This window comes from Scardinius erythrophthalmus (assembly GCF_964197995.2).
Source record: "Scardinius erythrophthalmus genome assembly, chromosome: 2".
Taxonomy (NCBI): Eukaryota; Metazoa; Chordata; class Actinopteri; order Cypriniformes; family Leuciscidae; genus Scardinius; species Scardinius erythrophthalmus.
Genome location: NC_138222.1, coordinates 730,875 through 753,613, shown reverse-complemented (window position 1 = coordinate 753,613; position 22,739 = coordinate 730,875). Strand labels below are relative to the sequence as shown.

The 22,739-nt window shown below is 42.4% G+C and overlaps 4 protein-coding genes across 4 annotated transcripts; 1 reads left to right on the top strand and 3 right to left on the bottom strand.

Moving 5' to 3' along the window:
• Nucleotides 1–972: 972 nt before the first annotated feature.
• On the bottom strand, nt 973–1,359 carry LOC308680013 (histone H2A; the record flags this gene model as incomplete). The annotated part of the gene is made up of 1 exon (XM_081347896.1): nt 973–1,359. The coding sequence occupies one exon, from the start codon at nt 1,357–1,359 to the stop codon at nt 973–975; it is 387 nt and encodes a 128-aa protein (XP_081204022.1).
• Nucleotides 1,360–3,607: 2,248 nt separating this feature from the next.
• Nucleotides 3,608–4,234, bottom strand: LOC308679917 (histone H1-like; the record flags this gene model as incomplete). The annotated part of the gene is made up of 1 exon (XM_081347788.1): nt 3,608–4,234. One exon carries the CDS (start codon nt 4,232–4,234, stop codon nt 3,608–3,610), a length of 627 nt encoding a protein of 208 aa, XP_081203914.1.
• A 10,895-nt stretch (nt 4,235–15,129) lies between these two features.
• LOC308680092 (histone H2B-like) lies at nt 15,130–15,519 on the bottom strand (the record flags this gene model as incomplete). The annotated part of the gene is made up of 1 exon (XM_081348015.1): nt 15,130–15,519. The coding sequence occupies exon 1, from the start codon at nt 15,502–15,504 to the stop codon at nt 15,130–15,132; it is 375 nt and encodes a 124-aa protein (XP_081204141.1). The 5' UTR covers nt 15,505–15,519.
• A 3,759-nt stretch (nt 15,520–19,278) lies between these two features.
• Nucleotides 19,279–19,670, top strand: LOC308679974 (histone H2A; the record flags this gene model as incomplete). The annotated part of the gene is made up of 1 exon (XM_081347848.1): nt 19,279–19,670. The coding sequence occupies one exon, from the start codon at nt 19,279–19,281 to the stop codon at nt 19,663–19,665; it is 387 nt and encodes a 128-aa protein (XP_081203974.1). The 3' UTR covers nt 19,666–19,670.
• Nucleotides 19,671–22,739: the final 3,069 nt, after the last annotated feature.

The window sequence follows — 22,739 nt, the reverse complement described above, 5'->3', positions numbered from 1 at the left end:
TTCAATAGGTTTAATGTATGTTTAATTTATGTATGTTTTCGTATGCTACTGGATACTTGAATTTCCCTCGGGATAAACTATCTATCATTCTGTCTATCATTCTGTCTATCATTCTGTCTATCATTCTATCTATCATTCTATCTATCTATCTATCTATCTATCTATCTATCTATCTATCTATCATTCTGTCTATCATTCTGTCTATCATTCTGTCTATCTATCTATCTATCTATCTATCTATCTATCTATCTATCTATCTATCATTCTGTCTATCATTCTGTCTATCATTCTGTCTATCATTCTGTCTATCTATCTATCTATCTATCTATCTATCTATCTATCAAGTTTTTGAAAGGGTTAACATTATCTAAATATATTTGCATTTTTGAATTATTTTGTAATGCACTCATAAGAATAGTAATTCACATACTAAATCTGCACATATGAGGATGAGGAAGATGAGGATATAGTGACAGTGAATCCTGCAGGGAGAGAGTGAGGATGAAGATGAAGATAACTTGATATGATGGTTTGGTAATAATTGTGTTCCTCTATGGTACAATTTTGCCTGAGAGCAACAGCTGGATATGAAATATTACTTTTTATTAAATATGTAATACATTAGAGACTAGTTAAGTGTGTTAGTTCAACTGTCTGGTTAAATAATTGTAAAGAAAATTATTTTTTTCTATGTGAAAATGTTAAACGTTTTAGTTTATCCTTGGTTGTACAGCTACAACATACTTTAAATGTATATTGATATTGTAATAATGAGCAGAAAAAGACGCCACAAATAACTTCTCATTGATATATTGCACACCACTTGGGTTTCTAGTTTAACTAAACTATATATACCATTTTTATCCTCAACCTTGAGATTACAGTATTTATAGTTAACACAGAAAAGCGCTCTCTGTCAGGTAAAGTGAGTGGCTCTTAAAAGAGCCTTTGGTGGTCGGCGAGCCCGAGCGCTTATTTGGCCTTGGCGGGCTTCTCGGTCTTCTTGGGCAGCAGCACGGCCTGGATGTTGGGCAACACGCCGCCCTGAGCGATGGTCACTCCGCCCAGAAGCTTGTTCAGCTCCTCGTCGTTGCGCACCGCCAGCTGCAGGTGCCGGGGGATGATGCGGGTCTTCTTGTTGTCCCGAGCGGCGTTTCCAGCCAACTCCAGGATCTCCGCGGTCAGATACTCGAGCACAGCCGCCAGATACACAGGAGCTCCGGCGCCGACGCGCTCGGCGTAGTTGCCTTTGCGGAGGAGCCTGTGGACACGGCCGACGGGGAACTGCAGCCCTGCCCTGGACGAGCGAGTCTTGGCCTTGGCTCGAGCTTTGCCGCCGGTTTTGCCTCTGCCGCTCATTCTAACAGTCAGTTTCTACAATCCTCACAGTGGAAGAGAACAGAATGAAGAGCAGCGGCTCCACACCCTGTGTTTATACGAGAGAGCCAGTCGCCCATTGGCTAAGAGTCTGATAGCATTTCAACCAATCACTGAACTCCCCTACTAAGCCCCACCCCCCTTTCTGGCGGGAATAGTTATGCACACGTTTTTGACAAAATAGATGAAATCATTAAAATATGTGGTAGAATATTCAAATAAGTACAAAAATGGATATTATAAAAGTGCTTCACTCTTTACCACACTGTATATTCTGCGCAGATTGGCCTGATACTGTACAGTGTTCCTGTGTAATACTGGAGTTTTACCACTGCTTATTGTTTCTGGGTCATTCTATGGAAATGTCCATTTTTCTGTACCTAGCCTTTACAGAAATATTACACTTAAAAAACACTTTAGGGTTACAATTTCTTTACATTTTAAAATAAAACAATATGTTATTTGAACAATTACACCTTCTTGAGCCATAAGTGGCAATATTTGATTTTTATTAATTATATAGAATTCCAAGCGCCACAGAAGTGCTCGTCCCCACAGTCATGCACAGAGGGAAAATGCTTTATTTTGTTGTCAATAACAGGTTTTTACACTTTTTAATACAATTTTTAATACACATTTAAAATACAATAATGTATACATAACTATCAAATATATTATTTAAATGATATAAAAAAATGCAGAATAAATATTATATAATTTATAATGAAAGTAGTGGTCCCCTGGAGTTGTGTCACTGGTGTTACCGTTAAACAAAAATCTCTTATTTTGAAATAAAAATCCCACTGATGACATCACTCGACTTCCTTCTTCCAATTCCTGAATATCTGTGAAGAAAAGCCCACGGTAGATCCACTGCCTCTTCTCAGTTAGCAGAAATCCTCTCATTTATCTCATGATTTCATATGAAGCTTTTAGTTGAACTCACTGGTATGACCTACTTTACTGTTGGGTAATTGTAAAAAAAAAAACTAGAATACAAATGGATTAAACTACTTAATTTAGTTAGTATACCATGATTGACAACAAGTGATTTGATATGTTGCAGCAGCCATTTTGTAAAATGAAATTTTTATGAAAATTGTCACTGGTGTTACTGTCACTGGTGTCACCTTTCTTATGGGTAACACCAGTAACACCAGTAACACCCATTTATAGATAAACTTTATTCAAAGCTATTCATTTAGATTATATGCCAAATGTAACAATTTAGTCTCATCTACTTAATTATAGTTGAAGAATAATGATCTTTGGTCTTATGCATGCCATTGGCGATTCATTGTGTCACTGTCTTTTTTTTCTGTCACATTAAATGCAATGCCACATGTGACATGATAATAATTTTACATCCATTTAATTCTGCTACACTCAAAAGTTCAGATTTAAAGGATTGCATCATTACTTGATTTTAACTGTTTTTCAAATATTTTCATTGTTATAGCAAATAGATGGTAGCGCAGATGAACTAACCTCATTCAAGCACACTTTTAACAAACCTGATTAAAATAATTAAAACATAATCTCCTTATTTTTTGCACTATTATTATTTTTCGGTAACTCTGACTACATGTGCTGAAAAAAATAGAAATAATATTTCATAAAAACATTTAATATTGCCAAAGAAGTAAGGTAACACCAGTGACAAAAAAATGGTACATGCGGTCTTTAAATAAATGCACAAAAATATAGAAAATCATTAAGCTGTCATGTATGCATATTCATAAAGTCAAAGGGTAATCTAATAATGTGGTGTAAGTTTAAATGTTAGAAAAAGAAATCAATTTTAAGACATACCAAAAGTGGACGTTTCTGTAGAATGACCCTTCTATTGTCTTCAGTATAGCGTTATGCCTGTGTGTGTGTGTGTGTGTGTGTGTGTGTGTGTGTGTGTGTGTGTGTGTGTGTGTGCATATATCTATATTTTGTACTGTTATACATCTTATTTGAACTGTGATCACTGTCTGAACCCTCATTAGATTTTTGGCCTTTTTATTATTTGTATAAAAATGGTTTAAGAGTTCTCCAATACTAGGTGACTTATCTTAGTGTTTTACATTGTTCAGATCAAATGAATCCCGGTAGTCTAAAGTCACATAAGGGCTATTTGCTTTCACAATAAATAAATTCTTAAAATACAGGAGTTTTGCTCTTTACTCGGAGTCAGTGGGTGGCTCTTAAAAGAGCCTTTGATGTGATGAAGCACAGGAGGGGTTTATCTCTTCTTGGGAGGTCCTCTTTTGGGCTTGGCGGCTGGAGGCTTTGCCGCCTTCGGTTTCGCCGCCTTGGCCTTCTTCGGGCTCTTGGCGGCTTTCTTCGCGGCCGCGGGCTTCTTCGCCTTCTTGGGGCTCTTCGTCGCCTTCTTAGCGGGCTTGGCGGCGGGTTTCTTGGCCTTCTTGGGCGATTTCTTCGCGGCTGCGGGCTTCTTTGCTGCGGCGCTCTTGGGCTTCTTGGCGGCGGCGGGTTTCTTGGCCGCGGGCTTCTTCGCTTTAGGAGCCGCTTTCTTGGCCGCGGGCTTCTTCTTGCTCTCGGCTTGCTGCTTGTTGAGCTTGAAGGAGCCCGAGGCGCCTGTTCCCTTGACCTGCACCAGAGTGCCTTTAGTCACCAGGCTCTTGATGGCGATCTTGACGCGGGAGTTGTTCTTCTCCACGTCATAGCCGCTGGCCGCGAGCGCCTTCTTCAGCGCGGCGAGAGACACGCCGCTCCTCTCCTTGGACGCGGACACCGCTTTGACGATCAGCTCGCCGACGCCGGGTCCTGCTTTCTTGGCTTTCGCAGCGGACTTCTTCTTGGGCGCTTTGGCCGGCGCGGCAGCGGCCGGGGCGGGGGCGGTTTCTGCCATAATCTCTCTCTCTCTCCGATCGGATAATCTGCAGCTTTCACACACGGTCTGCTGTCAGCAGTGAATGAGGAGCGCACGAGCGGCGCTGCGCCTTTAAACAACACATGAGAACCTCGTAGACTCAACCCGCGCGCTCGCTGTCTGTGCGCGTCCACGAGCCGCGGACTCTTGTGTTTTCTTCTCTTACATTTGGGCCAAAACTGGAGCGATTAAATAGTTTTTCGCAGTCAAAACAAAGTGAACAGCAAGCAGAGGTTCTGGGCTTTCATTAGAGACTAAAATACGCGAAGAGGAAATGTTTCTTTTGACTCTATCAGATCAAATCCGAGGCGAGCATCAGCCGCGGGGAAAAGCCGCGTGTAAATTTGATGGAAAGTTTTACTGTAAAAGAGAGTAAAAGTGTGATGGTGTCCTCTGTGTGTTCAGCAAACAGTCTGAAAGAGACTTTAATGAGATCGGCATCAGTGAGGGTCGAGGGGAGGCTTTGGTACAGATGGTGTTTCTGTCCGACTGAAGCACAAGAACATCATCAGAGTCTGTGACTTTCATCTCTGGCCTTTTAATCATCATCATCATAATCATATATATATATATATAATATATATATATATACATATATATATATATATATAATATATATATATATATATATATATATATATATATATATATATATATACATATACATATACATATATATATATATATATATACATCATATATATATATATAATATATACATATATATATATATATATAATATATATATATATATATATATACATATACATATACATATATATACATATACATATACATATATATATATATACATATACATATATATACATATACATATATACATATACATATATATATATATATACATATACATATACATATATATATATACATATACATATACATATATATATATATATATATACATATATATATATATATATACATATATACACATATATATATATATATATATATATATACATATATATATATATATATACATATATATATATATACATATATATATACATCTGATCACACACTCAGTATTAATGTTTTAACTTGTTTTCATATGTGGATTGTACATCATATCACAAAAAAAAAGTAAATAGTCATTTGTTTCTCAGTCTTCGGCTTCTGAATGATGATTGTGTTAAAGCTCTGAATGAGTGACTTAAAACAACTTATTTTTCTCCCTATTTCTTATTTCTCTCCTTGTTCCAGTTTGTACTTTTCTGGACAGTGTTTGAAACTCTGTATTGCATTTCTCAGGTCATTGCCTCCTCAAGATTATTTCCTACATATAGACTTATAAGTCTCTTTGGATAAAATCATCCAATAAAGGAATGAATGTGAATAATAAAGAACAGGTGATATTTTGATAAAACAGTGATAATATTTACTGTATAAGTTTGATATATTTGCACAGATGTTGGGGTTTTGGACTATTTAGGCCACTAGTTTTCTGACCCAGGAATATATATTTCTTACTCTTGTTCTTGTGGAAAGAAATACACTCATGACACACAGTAAATATATTAAACATATTTTCCTCATGTTTCACTATATTAGTGAGGATATTTTGTGATTCACATGTAAAACCAACAAACTCCATCTCTCTTTAACTCTGAACCAAAACTGAGAAACTTCTCGACATAAAACAACAAACTTTAGAGAGTGATGCGCTTAAATTGATATAATTTTGCTATTGAAACTGATTAAAGAATGATAGAGTTATTTTATTCATAAACCAACAGTATTAGTGTTTCCAGCTTTGTTCGGTTGGTCTGAGATTTTGACGACATCAGTGACACGAGGTTTAGAGGATCCAACTATTCATTTTTAATTGTGTCTTATAAGTTTATTGCAAATTACACAATTACTGAAGCTTAATGATGAACTAGATGCACTTTTCAGAACTGGCTCTATAAATATTACCAGTCAGTCAGATTTCTTACTAGTTTATTAAAAACTAAAATTGCATTTATTTTTCTATGACCTTTATTGTGTGTCAAAAGGTGCAGTAAACAGACTAACATGTTATATTATATATAAGTAGGTCAATATAAGCTTGCTAGTCCACAGATATAAAGCCGTTTAAAATGATAAATTATAGATCATAATGAAAAGCAAAGGCACGATCTAAAGTAAACAGAGGAAGAAAGTCCTGTAATGAAACACACATGAACACAGTCTCATATTCCTGTCCTTTATTGTTCTTGTAGAGCCTGAATGTACAAGACAATACCGTTGTGTAAACTTTATGATGCATGAAATGTATATTTTATCTAAATTTGTGATTTGGCATCGCTACAGTTACACAGATGGATGCGTTTAATGCTTGGAAATGCTGGAAAACAACATCGTATTATGAAGATATGTTGATAAAGAGCGAAAGCAGTGTTTTAACTTTTCAACAAATAATTGATCTCAAAATTCTCTTTTCGCGAGTCTCTTAAAAAAGTTTATGTAAAAATATTTTTATTACATGTGCTGAGGTATATGCCGTTTATTTCTGACAAGATAAAAATTAATTCCACTGAAATATTTTAATTTTACATGGAAATGTGAAGTCTGTAAAACTGTGTGTCAGTCATGTTTGTCTACATTGAGCAGTTTAGAGCTGATAGTTCGACATCTATTTATAAATTACAGAAACGTCTGTCTGTGTGTGTGTGTGTGTGTGTGTGTGTGTGTGTTAACCACATATCTCTCGAACCGTTAGTCCGATGGATTTCAAACTCGACAGGTGTCTCGCTGCGGGCACGAGTAAGTGCAGTGCCAAGTTTGACGTTGTTTGGATGAGAATGCTAAAGATATCGTTAAATATATCATTTTTAAAAGGTATTGGTTTAAAAATAAACATTCTGACAATCTGTCAGCTACACCGTTTACTTCTGAATATTATAGTTTGGTTCCAAAACGTGATAAATCCATTTTGATTAATTTGAGTAAAAATGTGTTTTCTTTACCAAGAAACCAACAATTACTAAAAACACACACAAAAACGTACTCGGTTACCTAACGTAACTTTTGTTCTCTCTAGAGAGGGAACGAGTATTGCGTAAGTATAGCTTACGCTACGGGTAAAGTCATCTTTTCTCGAGATATGAAGCCAAAAAATTATCCTTAATTTTTAAAATCTTGTCAACGCAGTGCAGCAGCAAGCAGACCTAGAGCAAGCGTATTCGCGTGCTCATTGGCTGCCCTGCGGCAACTGCAGCAGCCTATCGCTGAACCCTTGGAGTGACGTCACGCCCAATGAGCGCGCTGGGCGCCCGTCATAGGGGGCGTGGTTAAGCGTATAAAAGAAGGTTCAGAGGCTGCTTTTCTCTGGTTTTGTCGCTGAAGCGAAGTGAGCTCGAGGCGCGAGCACGGCGGGTTACGCAATACTCGTTCCCTCTCTAGAGAGAACAAAGGTTACGTTAGGTAACTGAGTGCGTTCTCTTACGAGAGGTTCTCTCGTATTGCGTAAGTATAGCTTACGTTACAGGAACTCCCTTGTCAACGCCGTGCGTGCCCAGCATCCACTGAATAAGTCCCAGGGAAAGCCCGGGGAACACGATAACAGGGAGCCGGGCGGCCAATAGAATGGCTAGCGCAGTACACAAGCACACATAAGGGCGCTCAGAGCGGCGCAGCCGGTCTGACTGATAACCCCTTGTAAGTGAGCTCAACCAGGAGAGCTAAATCACACAGCAGTAGTCTGCGCACAGAAGTGGGCCGGCTACGCGAGACTTAGACACATAAAAGTTTAGCCTGCAGGGCGGGAACTTCCAGATTGTAAAATCCAACAAATGTCGAGGGTGAGGCCCAGCCTGCCGCTGTACAAATGTCATGAATGGAAATTCCACCGGACCAAGCCCACGAAGAGGCCATGCCTCTGGTGGAGTGGGCTCTGATGCCCAACGGACACTGCAGGTTTTTAGACGCGTGAGCAGCTGCAATAGCGTCCACTATCCATCTGGACAGGCTGTGTTTCGAGGCGGCGAGACCCTTGGTGCGCCCACCAAACGAAACAAAAAACTGCTCCGAGCGCCTGATAGAGGCGGAGCGTGCAGTATAATTCTTAAGCGCTCTGACAGGGCAAAGGAGTTTACCATCGATCTCGCTGCCGGATGCCGGCAAAGCGGAGAGAGAAATGACCTGCGCTCTGAACGGTGTGCCCAAACTTTTGGGGACATAACCGTGCCTCGGTTTGAGGATGACTTTAGAGTCATTAGGTCCGAACTCGAGGCATGCAGCGTTAACTGATAGCGCGTGAAGGTCACCCACACGTTTAACTGAAGACGAAGCTATCAGAAAAACGGTCTTGAGCGTGAGGCATTTCATATCCACTGTTTCCATGGGTTCAAAAGGCTGTGCTTTCATGGCCTCTAAGACCATGGAAAGATCCCAAATAGGAACCGAAGGGGGGTCGTGGTGGGTTCAATCTCCTAGCTCCCCTAAGGAAGCGGATGAAGAACTCGTTCCTCCCCAATGCACGGCCCAGCGCCGAGTCGGCAAAAGCTGAGATGGCCGCAACATATACTTTGAGCGTGGAGGGAGACCTGCCCATGTCCAACAGCTCTTGGAGGAAGCACAGCACCTGCGATACCCCACATGTTAGTGGATCCAGCCCTTTAGCGGTGCACCATTTACTAAACAAAGACCATTTTGAAGTGTAGAGCCGTCTTGTAGAGGGAGCTCTAGACTGTGTGATCGTGTTCACAACCCCTGTTGGCAAGTCAACGGGTAACCGTTGATGATCCACGCATGCAGAGACCAGCGCTCTGGATGGGGGTGCAAAATTGAGCCGTGGGCTTGAGAGAGAAGGTCTCTCCTCACCGGTAACGGCCAGGGGGTTGTGTCTGCCAGCCGTATTAGATCTGGGAACCACGTCTGATTCTCCCAATACGGGGCTAAGAGGAGCACCATGTGGCGCGCTTCCCTGAATCTCTCGATGACCTGCGGCAGCAGGGAGACCGTGGGAAAAGCATATAGCGGGCCGCTGGGCCAGGTCTGGGCCAGCGTGTCCTCGCTCTTTGAAAAGAACCTTGGGCAGTGCGCGTTGTCTTTTTACGCAAAGAGGTCGACTTTCGGTCTGCCGAAACGGCGCCACAGTAACTGGACTGTTTGGGGATGCAAAGACCACTCCCCCGGGGGAACCTTGTCCCTGGACAGTCTGTCTGGACCTTCGTTCAGGCGACCCGGCACATGCACGGCTCTCAGCGAGCGCAGTGAGTGCTGAGCCCACACGAGGAGGCTTTCCGCCAGGGTGCAGAGCATTTTGGATCTGAGACCGCCCTGGCGGTTCACATAGGCTACCACTGACATGTTGTCCGTACGGACTAGTACATGGTGGCCTTGCAGGTATGGGAGGAAGTGCTTGAGCGCATTCTCGATCGCCAGCATCTCTAGACAGTTTATATGAAGGCGACACTCCTGGTCTGACCAGAGGCCATAGACCGGTCTGCCCTCGAATAGCGCTCCCCAACCTCGGTTGGACGCGTCTGTCGAGATAACTTTTCGGCGTGAGACAACTCCCATCGTCACTCCTGTGCGATACCATTCGGCTGCCAGCCAGGGTTGGAGGGCTGAGACACAGCCCTTATTCACTCTGACTCGTAAGCTGCCGGCCGTCCAGGCTCGCGCTCTTAGCCAGCGTTGAAGCGGGCGCATGCGCAGTAAGCCCAGCTGAAGCACTGCTGCAGCTGAGGCCATATGCCCCAAGACTCGCTGGAATGTTCTCAGCGGAGTCTGGCTGTCCATCTGGAAAGACACGGCTAAATGTCGAATGCAGCGCGCGCGCTGCTCCGACAACCTGGCCGTCATAGCCACCAAGTCCAGTTCTATTCCGAGAAACGAGATAGACTGGAGGGCAGTAATGAGCTCTTGGTCCAGTTGACCGAGAGACCCAAATTTTCCAGATGGCTGAGAAGCGCTGTCCTGTGAGACAAAAGCTCTGTCTCTGACTGCGCTAGAATCAGCCAGTCGTCCAGAGTTCAGTATCCGCATTCCCTGTCTTCTCAGGGGAGTGAGAGCCGCGTCCATGCATTTCGTGCCAAAGATAGACCGAACGGCAGGACGGTGTACTGATATACCCGACCGTCGAAGGCGAATCTCAAGAATGGCCTGTGACGGGGGGTTATCTGGATCTGAAAATATGCATCCAGAATATGCAAATATATATATATGCATATATATGGATCGAGAGAGATAAACCAGTCTCCCGGGCGAATCTGCGCAAGGATTTTTCTGGTTGTGATCATTTTGAACGGCCGTCTCATGAGGGCTTTGTTCAGATGTCTCAGATCTAAAATAGGTCTTAATGCTCCGTCCTTCTTGGGTACGAGGAAGTAACGGCTGTACAAGCCCGACTCGCTCAGAGAAGGATGAACCTGTTCTATAGCCCCTTTGCGCAGCAGCTTCGCTATTTCTGCTTGAAGCAGGTGCGCTGCTTCTAAACCCACTTTCGTCTCCGTCTGCGCCAGAAGCGCGGGGGGCGATGAGCGAATTGAAGCGAATAGCCGTGTTTTATTGTATTCAGCACCCATTCTGACGCGCCCTGAATAGCTTCCCATGCTTTGCACGCATAGCTAGGGGTCGAATGGTCTCTGGGTTCAGATCGCCGCGCTGTGCGGGATGGGGAACCTGTATCAGAGAGGATGGGGCGGCGTGTGCGTCGCCGGTGCTCGAACACGGGGGCTGGTAAACAGTGCTGGCCGGCTGTACAGCGTACGGTAGCTCGGTCCCTAAGGATGGAGCGCGTTTTGCTGACAAAGAGTTTACACTTATAACACGGCCAGTGTTTGGGAGCTTTAGAGGGTCTGTAACCCGAGGTAACTGAATGGCAGAGCGAGCAGCGGGTAGGTGTGAGCACAGAGTTATGGGCACATTTACTACACTTAGTACTCGAGCGGCGTGTGTCCGCTTTATGAGAGTGCGCTCTGAGCGCGTTACCATGGGGACCGTGTTTGTGTGTAGTGGTGAGCACATGGGAGTGGGCACATTTTCTACACTTATGACACCTTCGGCTAGAGCCGGAATGTTTGTGAGCTTTAGAGGAACTGCAACCCGGGTAACTGAGTGGCAGAGCGAGCGGCGGGTAGGTGTGAGCACAGAGTTGTGGGCACATTTACTACACTTAGTACTCAAGCGGCGTGTGTCCGCTTTATGAGAATGCGCTCTGAGCGTTACCGGGGAGACCGTGTGTGTGTCAGTGAGCACATTTTCTACACTTATAACACCACAGGCGTTATAGGAAACTGATAGAGCAAAATGCTTTGATGGCTCATATGTCTTAAGGCGGGCGTACACGGTGCGAGTTCGGACCAGGATCGGACACTCGGGAGGTCGTGAGATATTGCACACGTTGCGAGTCAGTTTAACTGATAATCGCGTCAATGCAGCTGGTACACGGCACGACTGTCCTGCACGAATTTTATCAGCAATCACGTGAGCTTTCGCGCTAAACACAGAGACCGTCAATATTGCATGCAGGCAAAGCTTCAGATAGAAAAAATGACAGAAATGTGTGTGCAAATGATTTGTTGTAAAGCAGAGAACAGTAGCCATTCAACATAAAAACTAGAGAGAGAGAGAATTATTATTTTTATTTTATTATTTTTATTTAATATTATTATTATTATGTTCTGTAGTACAATGTTCAAAATAATTTTCTATGCTGTGTTGATGCTTTGGCAATACAATTGTATTTTTGTCATGCCAATAAAGCTTTATTGAATTGAACAGAATTGAATTGAGAGAAGTGTGTGTGTGTGTGTGTGTGTGTGTGTATGAGAGTGTGAGAGAGGGAGAGAGACAGTGTATGCGCACGCTGTATGGTTGCTGCCACTGAGGTATAGCCCCACGTGGTTGTGTATAATTTGGAAATAGGGGACAGCTGGTGAAAATCGGGCCGACTCCCCGAATTTTTTAAACATGTTTAAAGATGATCGGAAGGTCGGGGAGGTGCTTATAACGTGCTCGGCTCGGCTCGTAATTCCTCTCACACGCTGCGAGCCGCGACCATGCGAGCATCACCGATTCCACTCGATTTCTCCCGAGTGAAAAAAATCATCTGCGAGCTCGTAAAAACAGCAAAAATCGCACCGTGTACGCCCGCCTTTAGACGCTCATAAATACTCAAGCACCATCCCGGAGCGGGGGGGGTGCAAGATGCGGGTTCGCTTTCTGTATGTAAGAAAGCTGGCCGCGAGCTCGGAGAAGCCAGCAGAAAAAATATTTATCTGCCGCCAGAGCCGGATTCGAACACAGATCTCCCGCGCGGAAGCCTAATGTTCTGCCACTGAGCCACAGGGGCACACATAAGCTTTTAGTTAGTGCGAGCATAAGACTGAGCGTCATGTTTCGTTTCGGCGTCTGTTTGCAGGCGCGCGTGTATAAAAACAGGCTCGTTTACTGCAGTATTAGTATTTCCAGTCGCCTGAACTTAGAGGGGACTGAGAAATATGCGAGGATTGGAGGTAGTCCGGCCTGGGCGGGGCGAAAACACTCACTCTTCCTCTTTTCGCCGGTGCTCGTAACGTCCGCTCTGATATCCCTTGAGAACGGTGCAGTTGCGCGGCTCGAACAAAGGGAGAGAGAGCGGGAAGATGTCATCATGTGCTGTGACATCGTTTGTTTGCAGGCGTGCGTGTATAAAAAACAGGCCCATTTACTACAATATAGATATTTCTAGTCGCCTGAGCTTAGGAGGGGACTGAGAAATGTGTGAGAAACGGAGGTGGCCGGAGAGTGACGCGCGCGACCGAGACGCGGGGTAGCTTTCTTATAACGTAAAGGAAGCCAGCCCGTGACCGTCTACTTCTGACATCCCTTGTGAGCGGCGCCTTGCGCGTCTCGAACAGAGGGGGAGAGGGCGTGCGTCATCCGGGGGGGGTAGCTTCCTTGTAACGTAAAGGAAGCTATAGCCCGTGACCGTCCGTTCTGACATCCCTTGTGAGCGGTGCGTTAGCGCGGCTCGAACAGAGGGGGAGAGCGCAGGAAGGGGTGTGCGTCATCCGGGGGGTAGCTTTCTTGTAACGTAAAGGAAGCTAAAGCCCGAGACCGTCCGTTTCTGACATCCCTTGTGAGCGGCGCCGTTTGTGCGGCTTGACAGAGGGGAGTAAGCAGCTGTCTATGACGGCAGCGCTGTCTGCTTCATCCCCTGAGGCGACGGCAGTGCGGGCGAAGCCGGCCGCTGCGCGTCGGGAGGTGGGGGGGAGAAGGAGATAGCGAGGCTCGCGGGAGGGTCTCCGGCGAGCGCTCAGCAGCTGCTGCGGGTTCCGGTGGCCTCTGAGAGCGGCGTTTCTTTTGCGCGGCCCGGTGGAGGCAGACGGATAGACAGCGAGAGCGTTGAACGAGGCGAGTCGAGCCCGCAGGGTCGACATCGGCAGTTCTTCGCGCAAATCACAGCCGCCCGTGGAGAGAGCGAGGGCTGCGTGGTCACGACCCAGGCAGAGAACGCAGATCACATGGCGGTCTCTGTCGCTGAGCGGAGCTTTGCATGAAGTGCAGTTAGGCATAATTGAAAAATGCAATGAAAGGATATAATCACGGGATAGCGAAGCAGGCAGGGATGGCTGAAGGCGGCGAAGGCGGACGGCTTCCTCAGGCTGATTTCCTGGCTTGCAAGGCGCTTGTTTCAACGGCGGCTTCCTCAGAGTCCAGCGATGCGTAGAGCTTTCGCTGAAGAGACAAAAATCAGAGAAAAGCAGCCTCTGAACCTTCTTTTATACGCTTAACCACGCCCCCTATGAAGGGCCGTGACGCGTGAGCGTGCCCAGCGCGCTCATTGGGCGTGACGTCACGCCAAGTGTTCAGCGATAGGCTGCTGCAGTTGCCGCAGGGCAGCCAATGAGCACGCGAATACGCTTGCTCTAGGTCTGCTTGCTGCTGCACTGCGTTGACAAGATTTTAAAAATTAAGGATAATTTTTTGGCTTCATATCTCGAGAAAAGATGACTTTACCCGTAGCGTAAGCTATACTTACGCAATACGAGAGAACCTCTCGTAAGAGAACTGATTTTGCACGGGCACTTTGCACTGCTCCCTGAATCGACACGCTTATTCATTTGTGGATGTAAACTGAATCTATATGTCAGCTATGCTGTTTACTTCTGAATATTATATTTCATTCTGGTGCGCTTAACGTTATCGCTACTGTGTAATAATAGCCTATGCTATTCATCAGCTAAACACATCCTATTCAATGCGTTCACAGTCTCTTTCACGGCCATCATTTGTTGTTGCCTTTTCACAAACTGTTTGCTCAAGCATAGCGTTTCCTCGGAGTTCACTGTGTGCTTTCTACCATGCACAAATAAAAATGTCACTGAACTTTTGCTGTGTAATTGTAACAATGAGCATTCAATCACACCAAACCAACAATTACTAAAAACACACACAAAAACTGAATATTGCACGGGCATTTTGCACTCGTCTTTATAAACAATCAAGCAGTTTCTGTGTATATCGCTTTATGTGAGTGAACTAAACATCCATGCAGATTAAATATAGTATATATAGTTGGAGATTTAGGTTCATTTGTTTTGCTGAAATATGGAAGGATTATAAATCTGTACAGTTTTGGAGAATTTTTGGCAATCTGTTGTAGTGTCAAACATAACCATTAAGATGCTTCACTGCCACAGACACTAAATGTGGGAGAACTTAGCTTTCTATAATCATAAAGCCCCCCAATGGAGCTTTCAATTGCTTTTAGAGCCAAACTGCTAGAGTTTACTGATAATACTTAACTCATGCCAGAATATTTTTAACACCACAGACCATCAAGGCAAAATATATTAGTCTTGCAAACATAAGCTCTTTCCAGGATAAAGTGTGTGGCTCTTAAAAGAGCCTTTGTGTGCTCCTCCTCCTCGGCTCTACTTGGAGCTGGTGTACTTGGTGACGGCCTTGGTGCCCTCAGACACGGCGTGCTTGGCCAGCTCTCCGGGCAGCAGCAGACGCACGGCGGTCTGGATCTCTCTCGACGTGATGGTGGAGCGCTTGTTGTAGTGAGCGAGACGAGACGCCTCACCGGCGATGCGCTCGAAGATGTCGTTGACGAAAGAGTTCATGATGCCCATCGCCTTGGAGGAGATGCCGGTGTCAGGGTGAACCTGCTTCAGCACTTTGTAGACGTAGATGGCGTAGCTCTCCTTCCTGGACTTCCTGCGCTTCTTCCCGCCCTTCCCGGCGCTCTTGGTGACGGCCTTCTTGGAGCCCTTCTTAGGCGCGGACTTGGCTGGTTCAGGCATGATGAGGAATGATCTCAGCGCTGACGAGTCAGTGTGAACTCAGGAGCGACTCTGAGGCTTTTATTCGCTGCACTATGCTAATTTACAAGGAGACACGGAGACCTTCTGATTGCCTGTTTTCATTGGCCGAACCCATAAACTCGTGTTTCATTGGACAACACAAAGCATCACGAGCGGATCGAGGGCCAATCACAGGCGGTTAAATGATAACCCCGCCTACCACTGCAAGTTCGAACGACACAGTTTCCTTTGTTTCCCGATCTTTTTATTATTGGGTCAATATCACTATAAAGTGCCTTTGGTGTCCTCATCAGAATCGCTTAGCCATCATGAACATAATGTAATATTGAGTTACAATATTAAGAGTAATACTCTTATAATGTCAGCTTGCAGTTAATTTATAAAAAGTGCTGGAGCTTGACCAATATGCATTTCTAACAGCCTAATGTATCCTTAATACAACACATATAAAGTTAAATGGAAAATCTCCGATTTTTTTTAGGGAAATTGTGAAGTCTCAAAGGCACTTTATGGTGATTTTGACCCTATTAGTAGTTTGAGAAAATGAGCTTTTCTAGACAAATATTGTGAACCATCGTGTGATTAAAACATCTTATAAACACGTTGAGGGAGCTTGAAGGAAAGAGACCAATAACTGCCTTGTTTTCCTTTCATTTTCTGCTAACTTTGGTAACATTCTTTGTAAACCACATTTTAGCATCAATAAATAGATAAAGATTGTATAATACAAACATAATATTTTAGGTATCATCTGTTGGGTAAAGAAAATGAAAAGCTGCTTAAAGTCTCATACATTACTGTGAAAGTTTATGATCGCATTAAAGTTGATTCTGATCCAACAAAGGACTTTTTCATTAACCCTTTCATGCATGAATTATGATAACCTCAGTCATAACACAATCAGATTACTTTTTGATGTAAGGAGTAAAGTAATGCATTACAAGTGACGTACATTACTTGTGATTACTTGTAATGTACATTATGTATTTAATCGCATTGCTTGTTTGATGTTAAAGGGCTCCTATTACGCCCCTTTTCACAAGATGTAGAATAAGTCTCTGATGTCCACAGAGTGTGTATGTGAAGTTTTAGCTCAAAATACACACGTTTATGTTCAAACGCCATGTAATAGTGAATTTTGCTAAATAAGTGCCCCAAATTACATTCTAATAATACAAATACATGTATTTACAGTCAGAAAAGTATTTGAATAATAGTCACAGTAATAGTACGACCTGTAGCTGAAATACAGCTATTGATGATGTCCAATTTAGTGGACAGATGATTAATCAGAATATCCTCCCAATCTAAAGACATACTTGGAATATTTAACTGTGAAATGACTCATTAGATATTGCCTGATGGTACAACAATTAATTTTATTATTTTTTGATGACCAGTCTGAGAGAGACTTTAATGAGATCGGCATCAGTGAGGGTCGAGGGGAGGCTTCGGTACAGATGGTGTTTGTGTCCGACTGAAGCACAAGAACATCATCAGAGTCTGTGACTCTCATCTCTGGCCTTATAATCATCATCATCATAATCATAAATATATACGTCTGATCACACAGTATTAATGTTTTAACTTGTAAAAGACGCATTTAATCGCTCATATTAAGACATAAAAACATGTTCATTGTAATAAAGGATTCGCCATTCATCTCATACCGTGTGGAACCATGTGAATGGAAATGATGGAAATTATTGTGTTAGATGTTGTTGCTTATCAAAATGAGTTGCTTATCTTTTAAAGCAAGAGACCGCACGGGTCATAATTTCATTTTAACCACTATAAATGCTAATTCACAACATAGTCCTGTATTTACAATAGTCCATTATGTGAGATATATATATTTAGACAGATTGTTTTTCTCTTGTAAATGATGCTGTGACCTGAAAGATGAAGATAATGGATCAGTGTTGAGTTTACAGGCACAGTCTGAATGGAAATGGTGGCCAGACTAGATTTGTTCCGGTTTGTTCCGGTTTCAGCCAGATCACTCGATCTTCCGTCAGATGTGCTCAGACTATAACAGAAACATTCAATGATGCTGAAACAACTCTAACGTTGTGTTTTGCTGGGTCTGTTGTGCGTAAGAACCTCTTCTGCCGAAACCTGAAAACATCAGGGCCAAAATATGAACATTATTCTAGATCAGTGGTTCTTTATCCTGAACTCTTGATTATTGCTGATGTAATTTTTAAGAGCTTATTAAATTGATGTTTTACTACTTCAGTTCAACAATGTTTTACACATATTGACTGTCAGAGTCAAAAAACACAATGTTAAATGAATAGTTAGGAATCCATTTTCTCTTATCATCTGTTTTGTACACATTTGATATTTGGTTTAATGGCGGTTGGACTTTTCAGTTTTCCAATATGTTTTTGACTAGGTGAATTGTAAAATGACATTTAACACCAGTCAGACCTTTTAGTATTCTTAAACTGCATGGTCTTAAAGGAATAGTTCACTTTAAAATGAAAATTCTGTCATCATATACTCACCCTCATGTTGTTTCAAACCTGTATGAATGTATTTCTTCTCCTGAACAGAAAGGAAGATATTTAGAAGAATGTCTAACCAGGCAGTTTCTGGTCTCATTGACTTCCATAGTAGGAAAAAAATATACTATGGAAGTCAATGGGACCCAGAAACTGTCTGGTTAGACATTCTTCTAAATATCTTCCTTTCTGTTCAGCAGAAGAAAGGAAGTCCACAGTGATTACACTGACAGGATTCCTATCATCTGGAGTGATTTATTAAGAGTAGCATTTTCAATTCTCAATCGAGATATAACCTTTTCCATTATCATAATCAGTACATGGCCAAATTGTGTCTGTATATTATACAACTGTCGTCCTTTGTTTCCTTTATCCCATCTCTCTGACAGCTACTTTAACTTAACCTTTAATTTCTGATTTACTCAAAGGTAATTGTACGTATGTGTGTGCTGAAGTAAATTCTGGCACTCAATTTGACTGTAATTCTCATTTTCTAGATTCTATACAAACTTTGTAGGACTTCTATTAATATAACTTGCCTAGATTCAGATTAATATTCAATATTCAATATAATTGCAAGTGCAAGTTGTATGTAAGTACTGTTTGATTTCTTCCACCCACTGTAAGGCTCTCTGAATAGCAGCCGTCTCAGTTGCATAAACTAATATATTATTAGCAGTTCTTTTTGCAGATTCATATTTAAAGTGAGAAATATACATTGCAGTGTCTGTCTCTTTTGGAACATATTTCTGGTTTTGATTTATTGTCTTAAGTTAAGTATTTGCAAATCAACTGTTGGCAGTGAGAAGAGCCAAGGTAGGCAGACTAGCAGAGCCACTGTGGGCTAATATACTATACAGTATATACTATACTAATATACTAGATATTACTGGTGCCTATCTGTTGAGCCTTCTGTCCAGCCAAAGCTATTCATATATGTCTGCTCGTATTCCCAGCAGTTTTCCAATATGTGTTTGACTAGGTGAACTGTAAAATGACATTTAATACCAGTCAGACCTTTTAGTATTCTTTAACTGCATAGTCTTAACCGTCACAAATACTTGTGCATAATTATTCCCGCCAGAAAGGGGGTGGGGCTTTGGAGGGAAGTTCAGTGATTGGTTGAAATGCTATCAGACTCTTAGCCAATGGGCGACTGGCTCTCTCGTATAAACACAGGGTGTGGAGCCGCTGCTCTTCATTCTCTTCTCTTCCACTGTGAGGATTGTAGAAACTGACTGTTAAAATGAGCGGCAGAGGCAAAACCGGCGGCAAAGCTCGAGCCAAGGCCAAGACTCGCTCGTCCAGGGCAGGGCTGCAGTTCCCCGTCGGCCGTGTCCACAGGCTCCTCCGCAAAGGCAACTACGCCGAGCGCGTCGGCGCCGGAGCTCCTGTGTATCTGGCGGCTGTGCTCGAGTATCTGACCGCGGAGATCCTTGAGTTGGCTGGAAACGCCGCTCGGGACAACAAGAAGACCCGCATCATCCCCCGGCACCTGCAGCTGGCGGTGCGCAACGACGAGGAGCTGAACAAGCTTCTGGGCGGAGTGACCATCGCTCAGGGCGGCGTGTTGCCCAACATCCAGGCCGTGCTGCTGCCCAAGAAGACCGAGAAGCCCGCCAAGGCCAAATAAGCGCTCGGGCTCGCCGACCACCAAAGGCTCTTTTCAGAGCCACTCACTTTACCTGACAGAGAGCGCTTTTCTTAATAACTATAAATACTGTAATCTCAAGGTTGAGGATAAAAATGGTATATATAGTTTAGTTAAACTAGAAACCCAAGTGGTGTGCAATATATCAATGAGAAGTTATTTGTGGCGTCTTTTTCTGCTCATTATTACAATATCAATATACATTTAAAGTATGTTGTAACTGTACAACCAAGGATAAACTAAAACGTTTAACATTTTCACATAGAAAAAAATAATTTTCTTTTACAATTATTTAACCAGACAGTTGAACTAACACACTTAACCAGTCTCTAATGTATTACATATTTAATAAAAAGTAATATTTCATATCCAGCTGTTGCTCTCAGGCAAAATTGTACCATAGAGGAACACAATTATTACCAAACCATCATATCAAGTTATCTTCATCTTCATCCTCACTCTCTCCCTGCAGGATTCACTGTCACTATATCCTCATCTTCCTCATCCTCATATGTGCAGATTTAGTATGTGAATTACTATTCTTATAAGTGCATTACAAAATAATTCAAAAATGCAAATATATTTAGATAATGTTAACCCTTTCAAAAACTTGATAGATAGATAGATAGATAGATAGATAGATAGATAGATAGATAGATAGACAGAATGATAGACAGAATGATAGACAGAATGATAGACAGAATGATAGATAGATAGATAGATAGATAGATAGATAGATAGATAGATAGATAGATAGATAGATAGATAGACAGAATGATAGACAGAATGATAGATAGATAGATAGATAGATAGATAGATAGATAGATAGATAGATAGATAGATAGATAGATAGATAGATAGATAGATAGATAGATAGATAGATAGACAGAATGATAGACAGAATGATAGATAGATAGATAGATAGATAGATAGATAGATAGATAGATAGATAGATAGATAGATAGATAGATAGATAGATAGAATGATAGATAGATAGATAGATAGAATGATAGATAGAATGATAGACAGAATGATAGACAGAATGATAGATAGTTTATCCCGAGGGAAATTCAAGTATCCAGTAGCATACGAAAACATACATAAATTAAACATACATTAAACCTATTGAAATAAAATTTAAATAAAATTAACTTAACTTATAACACAATAGCCACAATAAACAGTGCAAAACAGTAAACAGTGCAAACTGAGGTAAAGAGTGCAGAGGGAGGTGTAAATGACCCACTCGTCTCTTGTCCTGCCGTGAGGAGCTGCTGTACATCTGATGGCCAGTGTTAGTGGAGCTGGGCTGGGACAGCAGTCTGCCACTGAACACACTCCTCTGTAGCAGAAACTGATCAGGGTTACTGAGGGTCTTTTGTCCTTTAATATCTGCTCTACTGAACGACCCTGTGTGTGTGTGTGTGTGTGTGTGTGTGTGTGTGTGTGTGTGTGTGTGTGTGTGTGTGTGTGTGTGTGTGTGTGTGTGTGTGTGTGTGTGTGTGTGTGTGTGTAATTATCTGGCTCCAGAGCTTTTATACGGACTGTCATGTGATTTTGTTCTGATCCGAGATCTCCACAACCACTGAGAATTAAGGCGAGTATTTCAGAACAAATAAATAACGCAATCTGAGAATAAAGCCTAGGCTGGATAGTAAAATAGTCCACGACTGAACAAAGTATGGAACGCCGTTGGGGACAATACCTATTATATGCAATGCGTGAAATTTGGACGCATTAAAGGCCCTTTCACACTGGACGCGATTTTGACGCACGAATAATTCGCGCGATGGGTTTATTTTTTGATCAGCTGTTTGTGTAATGAGCGCTTCCACACCGAACGCGAATGTGCTGAGGCGAAAAAACGACTTTTATTTATTTCGCTTCGATGTCGATTTTTTTTTTTACTTTGCGGCGACAGAATAGGCTTCAGCTAATTCACATACTACAAGGACAACGATTTGAAAGACAATGTGTGGCGTAGCATTGCCAACCAACCGGTTATCACGACTGTGAGTGTGTTGTGTGATAGTCCTGTGCTGTGTAGGCTAGCAGGCCAAACTACATTTGGGATAGAAAGCTAACACTATTATCGTCAAAGATAGAGACAGAGACCGTGTTTACTTTGAACACGTAACAAAATGCAGTGAGACTATTTAGGGCTGCTTTTAGTAGGCTATACTATACATTCTTTGTGTGATATTTCTAGTCGAATGATTTTTAACTTACTTCGTGTGTTACATGTAATGTGTAGTTACATTACAAAACGCACTGTTGAAGACGCAAAAAAAAACTGCACATAAGCATACTCCCCTTCAGACTTTCTGTTCTGTAAGATTGGCTGCACCCAAAACCTTCTTTTCTGTCTTTTAAATAAAATGAAAAGCTCGTCTTCACTGGATGCTATGACTATGACTGGATGATGATGATGATGATGAAGTGTCCATGTTTTCTCAGCTGTCGGCTCGATTCGCGCGAAAGTTTTGGAATGTTGAAGCTCTCTGAACGTCACAGACGTCGCAAATTCGCGTCGCGGCTGATGTGAATGGTTTTGCTGCGAACTATTCGCACACGAACTATTCGCTTTTTCGTTTCGCTTTTTCGTTACGCATCCGGTGTGAAAGGGCCTTAACACGCACAGTTTGTACGCGTCTTTTTGGTCCGTGTAAACGCGAACGTTTTGTACGTCTAAACGCGAAGTTTTTTGTTATGTTATTTAAAGACACGATCGTTTGTATCGCCTTAACGCAACATTTATGGCCGTGTATTTTTTGTTACGTGTTTCTAGACGAACGTTTTCGTCGTGTAAACATGACATTTTTGAACGTGTAAGATTTCTGAGTCTTATTTGATGTGCGACATGGGTGGGAGACGCCTGAATTTTTTTTTTTATTTTTTACTTCAAATGTTAGGCATAAAAAATATTGAGTTGTGTTGTACTGACTCTTGCATTTCCCACAATATATGTGGTCTTTTAGATTTTGTATTTGAAATTGGATTTATTCACCAATTTGTTGCATTTGTGCCTAAAATTGTCATATGGTGTGACATAAACG